General features: G+C 41.1%; 1 protein-coding gene across 1 annotated transcript; it reads left to right on the top strand.

Moving 5' to 3' along the window:
• Positions 1-2,968: 2,968 nt before the first annotated feature.
• LOC311133160 (fibronectin type III domain-containing protein 11-like) lies at positions 2,969-3,967 on the top strand (the record flags this gene model as incomplete). The annotated part of the gene is made up of 1 exon (XM_084166600.1): positions 2,969-3,967. One exon carries the CDS (start codon positions 2,969-2,971, stop codon positions 3,965-3,967), a length of 999 nt encoding a protein of 332 aa, XP_084022726.1.
• Positions 3,968-7,624: the final 3,657 nt, after the last annotated feature.

The following is a 7,624-nucleotide window of genomic DNA, read 5'->3' as shown; positions in this document are numbered from 1 at the left end:
AAGACTGAATCTGCAATAGGTAAGCAGCTTGGTTTGAAGAAATCAACTGTGGGAGCAATTATTAGGAAATGGAAGACATACAAGACCACTGATAATCTCCCTCGATCTGGGGCTCCACGCAAGATCGCAGCCCGTGGGGTCAAAATGATCACAAGAACAGTGAGCAAAAATCCCAGAACCACACGGGGGGACCTAGTGAATGACCTGCAGAGAGCTGGGACCAAAGTAACAAAGCCTACCATCAGTAACACACTATGCCGCCAGGGACTCAAATCCTGCAGTGCCAGACGTGTCCCCCTGCTTAAGCCAGTACATGTCCAGGCCCGTCTGAAGTTTGCTAGAGTGCATTTGGATGATCCAGAAGAGGATTGGGAGAATGTCATATGGTCAGATGAAACCAAAATATAACTTTTTGGTAAAAACTCAACTCGTCGTGTTTGGAGGACAAAGAATGCTGAGTTGCATCCAAAGAACACCATACCTACTGTGAAGCATGGGGGTGGAAACATCATGCTTTGGGGCTGTTTTTCTGCAAAGGGACCAGGACGACTGATCCGTGTAAAGGAAAGAATGAATGGGGCCATGTATCGTGAGATTTTGAGTGAAAACCTCCTTCCATCAGCAAGGGCATTGAAGATGAAACGTGGCTGGGTCTTTCAGCATGACAATGATCCCAAACACACCGCCCGGGCAACGAAGGAGTGGCTTCGTAAGAAGCATTTCAAGGTCCTGGAGTGGCCTAGCCAGTCTCCAGATCTCAACCCCATAGAAAATCTTTGGAGGGAGTTGAAAGTCTGTGTTGCCCAGCGACAGCCCCAAAACATCACTGCTCTAGAGGAGATCTGCATGGAGGAATGGGCCAAAATACCAGCAACTGTGTGTGAAAACCTTGTGAAGACTTACAGAAAACGTTTGACCTGTGTCATTGCCAACAAAGGGTATATAACAAACTATTGAGAAACTTTTGTTATTGACCAAATACTTATTTTCCACCATAATTTGCAAATAAATTCATTAAAAATCCTACAATGTGATTTTCTGGAATTTATTTCTCATTTTGTCTGTCATAGTTGACGTGTACCTATGATGAAAATTACAGGCCTCTCTCATCTTTTTAAGTGGGAGAACTTGCACAATTGGTGGCTGACTAAATACTTTTTTTCCCCACTGTACTTAAGTTGTTTTGGGTGGTATCTGTACTTTACTACTTATCTTTTTGACAACTTTTACTTTTACTTCACTACATTCCTAAAGAAAATAATGTACTTTTTACTCCAAATGGTCCAATTCACACACTTATCAAGAGAACATCCCTGGTCATCCCTACTGCCTCTGATCTGGCGGACTCACTAAACACACATGCTTCATCTGTAAAGTATGTCTCAGTGTTGGAGTGTGCCCCTGGCTATCTGTAAAGGATGTCTGAGTGTTGGAGTGTGCCCTTGGCTATCTGTAAATTAAAAGAACATGAAAATTGTGCCGTCTGATTTGCTTAATATAGAATTTGAAATTATTTATACTTTTACTTTTGATACTTAAGTATATTTTAGCAATTACATTTACTTTTGATACGTATGTATATTTAAAACCTAATACTTTTAGACTTTTACTCAAGTAGTATTTTACTGGGTGACTTTCACTTTCACCTGAGTCATTTTCTATTAAGGTATCTTTACTTTTACTCAAGTATGACTATTAGGTACTTTTTCCACCACTGGGAAGGATGCCTGTATCTTTGTAGTGACTGGGTGTATTGACACACGATCCAAAGTGTAATTAAAAGCTTCACCATGCTCAAAGGGATATTCAATGTCTGCTTTTTTGTTTTTACCAATCTACCAATAGGTGCCCTTCTTGGGATGCATTGGAAAACCTCCCTGGTCATTGTGGTTGAATCTGTGTTTGAAATTCACTGCTCGACTGAGGGACCTTACAGATAATTGTGTGGGGTACAGAGATGAGGTAGTCATTCAAAAATCATGTTAAACACTACTATTGCACACAGAGTGAGTCCATGCAATTTATTATGTGACTTGTTAAGCACATTTCTACTCCTGAACTTATTTAGGTTTGCCATAACAAAGGTGTTGAATACTTATTGATGCGAGACATCAATTTAATCAATTTAAAATCCAGGCTGTAACACAACAAAATGTGGAAAGAGTCAAGTGGTGTGAATACTTTCTGAAGGCTCTGTACTTAGGCCTATTTCATGATCTTCAGCATTGTCTTACAACAGATGGCACGACAGCTGTCACATTAGAATAACACCACCTGTTGGAAGAGAATGGATCTCTAGCCTGTTAGTTTCTTTCCATAAAGTTGCATCATTTCAACTGTCAAGTGTTGAACCACAAAATCTTTCTTTAGGGGTTGACAGTTTGTGGCTTTTATCTTGAAAGAAGAAATCTAAAATCTGTCTTCAATGGAAAGCCTGACCAAAAAAATTACTAGCCAAGCTTATCGTTGCTTATCAATCTTCAGAGTACATTCAGTGTAAAGAAAAGTTTGTGGTCATACGCTCATACTTTTAAAAAAGTAGGCGCCTGGCTAATGAAGTATACTTAAAAATAACAGAATGTCCTGCACACTGTGTATGCGTCCAATTACCACCTTTATTGACAATGTTTCCATCCACAAGGATATTCTACAGATCAAACGGGCTGAGTGCGCACATACCCAAATAAATATACACATTTCACCCCAGGTTACAGTGTATAAGATGAGAAATCGGTCGATGTGCCCTTGAGCAAGGCATTTATCCCTCATTTGCTCCAGGGGCGCCGTACTATTATTGGTGACCTTGTAAAACAACACATTTCACTGCACCTATCTGGTGTGTGTGACAATAAAACATAATATTTTTTTCATTCAGTTTAACCTTCACATAAGAGAGAAAACATGTAGCTAGCCAGAGATGTTGAATTATATGACTAAGGAAAATCTCCATGTATGTTTTGCAGCTGACATGAAAAGAATGATGAACCCCCCAAGCGATGACAGTGACGTCAGCGAGCAGCGCCACCCCATGAAGACGCGCTGCGCTGGTGGCCAGGGAGGAGACAGCCCCGGCATGGACCCAAAAAAATGGATCACCTTCAAAGACCTCCACGACCAGGTCACGCAGCTGCTCTCCACCAAGCTCAACCCATGTAACATCAAGCAGTGCAAGTCCAAACTGGACATCCTCAAGAAGTGCTCCTACTACCTGGAGGTCATGCGCCAGGACACACTCCACCAACCAGACCCACAGCAGCAGCAGAACTACCTGTCCAACTCCACCATCCTCCACCTCATCGACCCCTGGAAGTTCCAGCGCATGAAGAAGCTGGGCCACAGCCAGGTGCAGATCCAGCTGAGCCTGCTGGAGGAGCTCTATGAGCAGTTCTGTAAGGGCAAAGTGGAAATGGAGGCCATAGCCAGCCAGAGCGACTATGGAGATCAAGAGGTCGACCACATAAATGGGAGGATAGCGCATCTCATTAAGGCGTTGACGGACTTTGACTCGACACTGATGCCCGGGGAGCTGCACACAAAGCATCGGCTCATCTCCGAGACGGGCAGCACCAAGATGCCCCAGATCCATTTGAGGCTGTCCGTCAAAATGCCTGTGATGTTCGACACGTCACGCTCGGAGGCTCTGGCCGACTGCGCCCGGCTGCACTGGGAAATCGCCGGGCAGGAGCAGCAGGAGCCCAGGGAACAGTTCGAGATCCGCTACAAGCTCCTCCAGCCGACTAACACGGAGGAAGGGAACCAGCTAGGAACGGTGACCTGCAACTCCTACTGCATACAGGTCAACAACCTGTTGCCGCAGAGGTGCTACGAGTTCACAGTGAAGCGGGCTGACGCCTGCTGCCTGGTCTACGGGTTCTGGAACGACACCATGGTGCTCAGAACCACGCCACTATCCCCAGGGGGCTTCACCGGGAGCCAGGAGAAGAGGAGGAGGCTGTTCCCCTGGTAATGGGCTAGCGGGGTGTGAGTGCATAGCAATATGAAAATAAATACATTTTAACATTTTTTTATCTCTCTAATAAAATACATTGTCAAGATTTTTGGGAATCGAGCCTAGTCCTTTAATCATGATACAGAGCAAAACAAATATTGTCCTTGAGAATGTATCTGATATGTTGTTATGGCATTGTTATGTCTTCCTCCTAGCCTTATTGCCATACCATACATAACACCTACAACTGTGGACAGAGTGAGAATGGGTTTTTCATTTCCAATAGCACCGTAAAGATAGACATTTCAATACAATAGCGGAGGTCCATAAATATGACGGCCCCCATGCACATGGCACAAATGCCTTGTTTGCTAAATTCGCCGTATTGTACATTGTTCTCCTTTTTTTTTTTGCATTGTCTTTAGCAGAGTATACATTATCCCAATTTTAGCTCCAAGACCGTGGAAATTTACAGTATATTGGTGCATTGAACCATGTTGTGCACCGTAGTTTCATAACTCTGTGGATTGTGCTAAAACAATGACGTCATATCTGAATTCCGCAATCTTTATGCACTTTTGCCATTGCAGATTGAATACATTGTTGATACTTTGCGTTCAAGCAGTGCTTTGACGGTTAAGAAAATAACTTTTTTTTTGTGAACTGTGTGTGGTGTAGCATCTCTGTGATCAGGATTACTCACAATCAAACAATCTTATGTTTAACTTAATACACTAATGTTTAAGTTAATACATTGATGTTTAACATTAATACACTAATGTTTAACTTAATACACTGACATTTAACTTAATACACTGATGTTTAACTTTAATACACTGATGTTTAACTTAATACATTGATGTTTAACTTAATAGACTGATGTTTAACTCAACACACTAATGTTGAACTTAATACACTGATCTTTAACCTATCACACTGATGTTTAACTTAATACACTGATGTTTAACTTAATACACTGATGTTTAACTTAATACACTGATGTTTAACTTAATACACTGATGTTTAACTTAATAGACTGATGTTTAACTCAACACACTAATGTTGAACTTAATACACTGATCTTTAACCTATCACACTGATGTTTAACTTAATACACTGATGTTTAACTTAATACACTGATGTTTAACTTAATACACTGATGTTTAACTTAATACACTGATGTTTAACTTAATACACTGATGTTTAACTTAATACACTGTGTTTATGCAATCATATAGGTTATGTAGAGCAGTAGGGATTGCCTCTCTCCTAACAAATGGAAAATGTTAATATTTATAATGTGTATATCTACGAAAACACGTGTGAGGCCTTAGTAAGCCCTAGACAAAACAATGGTGGGATCCCAAATGGCACCCTAGTCCATATATAGTGCACTACTTTTGACCAGAACCCTATGGACCCTGGTCAAATGTAGTGCACTACATAGGAAATAGGGTGCCATTTGGGACGTAACTGTTGGAAGTGGATTTATACGTTTTATATATTTTATACTCTTGTCTTAAATATCATAGTCACTTTTGCATTCAGTGTGATATTGTTGGGAAAGTTAATAACAACTAATGAAAATGATTTATTCTCTCTCTCACAAACACGAGCCAGTGAGCGAGCCCCTCCACAGCTCGCTAAGAGATTCAAGGACAGATGGGCAGACAGACACAAACAGGCTCTCCTAAGCTGAACATGCCATTATTGTACTAACAATGACCTATATTAATTGGGTAACTAATGACTATGACCTATGATAACCAACTAATAACCAGGATTATGAGACCTTAAGAACACAAACTTTCATAACCAGCATAACACTGAAAACACTAACACTTAGTAACAAAAGCAACATGTACAGGTATGCTGAGACAGAAGAGCAAATGGTCTGAAATAGGCAGAAAGCAATATAAACGTGATGACAGATGATTGATATGCAATTCACTCACACTGGTGATTCTCAGAGAATGTATCTCGTCACATACAGTATATTTCCCAGAGTGTACAGACTTGTTTTGAAGATCATTTAGAATACTCCATTGTTCATTATCAAGCAGCTAGTTTTCGTCTTATTCGCCAAATCCCATGGTTTAGCCTGTCTGTTATCAGACAGCTGCAAGATTGAGTTGTTTCTATGATACATTTTCCAGACATGATTAATCTTCTCCTGTCTATGTAAAAACGTAATTTATATTTTGCACACTGTCTACCCACCGTTCTATATTAACCATTCAAGTAGAAGTCTTGCGTGACAATCAAAGGAGGAACTCTCTACGACCTTCTCCTAAATCTATGGGTTTATAATACAATGTCATATTCTCCTGTGTACATCATGACATTAAAGAAGTTGAAGTGAAGTTTCAATTGTGGTCCTCGCCATTCTTTCACAGCCAATCTCATATCCGGCCTCCCAAGTATCAAAACGGATAGAGGGTATTGTGAAATATGTGCATGTTTTATAGTGCATGAGAACCTTGCAGCATTAAGCCCAAGAACACGCCTATACTTCCTAGTGTTTTACATTGCGTCATATTGGGTGTGTGTGAATTATTTCACAAGAAGGGCACTGTATTATAAACCCTGTAACAACTCGCAGCATTGTGGTGCGGAAATTTCTCCAGTTCATTTCAAGTCCAGGTCAGCGTTTCACCCCAGGAGGTTACTCTGCCTTTCCCTAGCCTGGTCCTAGATCTGTTTGTGCTATCGCGTCACATCCTCCTCTTCAACTGTGTAATCCTGTTTACTGCCATGTCATGAGCCAAAATGCAAACCAGAGAGGAAGTGCAGTGTGTCATGGACTCCAAATTAATTAATGAGCAGCCTCCAGATCCTGTTGACCACTGCAGAGACAGCACTACAAGGGGCCAGAGCTGGTTGTGACTAGATGGAGTATAGCCAAGACCAGAAGTACATTTACGTAGCAGGTTAGGAGAGCATTTTAACTAATCCTAACCCTAATTCTCCTAACCTGCCATGTTAATTATCCTAACCTGCTGCGTAAATTCTCCTAACCTGCCATGTTAATTATCCTAACCTGCTGCGTAAAATCTCCTAACCTGCCATGTTAATTCTCCTAACCTGCTGCGTAAATTCTCCTAACCTGCCTTGTTAATTCTCCTAACCTGCTGCGTAAATTCTCCTAACCTGCCATGTTAATTCTCCTAACCTGCTGCGTAAATTCTCCTAACCTGCCTTGTTAATTCTCCTAACCTGCTGCGTAAAATCTCCTAACCTGCCTTGTTAATTCTCCTAACCTGCCTTGTTAATTCTCCTAACCTGCTACAAAAAGGTAACTTCAGGTCGTAGCTGTATACCACCTACAGATGTATTATCTTAATTTGAGCCAGTTTGCTACAGCAGGCAAATAATCCTGCAGCAACAGGAAATTTGAATTATTCTGGGGATTGTAATTAATATACATTTATGTAGGGGTTGATGCATTTTTCGTTAGGGCAAGTCAAGTCTGACATTTTAAACTGGAAATTACAAACATTTGAAGCTTTATTAAACCCTGAATAGATACACAAGGCGAGGCGTGGCTTAATGTTACCATGCCCCCAAGTAGCCTACAGCCATAGGGTACTCCCGTTACTCAATTAGCCTAACTTTGGCATCATCCTAAGCAAACTAATGACACTTTTTTGTTTTTGTTTCAATAAACGTTTTCTG

This window comes from Coregonus lavaretus, assembly GCF_964263955.1.
Source record: "Coregonus lavaretus genome assembly, chromosome: 8".
Lineage (NCBI taxonomy): Eukaryota > Metazoa > Chordata > Actinopteri > Salmoniformes > Salmonidae > Coregonus > Coregonus lavaretus.
This window is presented reverse-complemented; position numbering and strand designations above follow the sequence as displayed.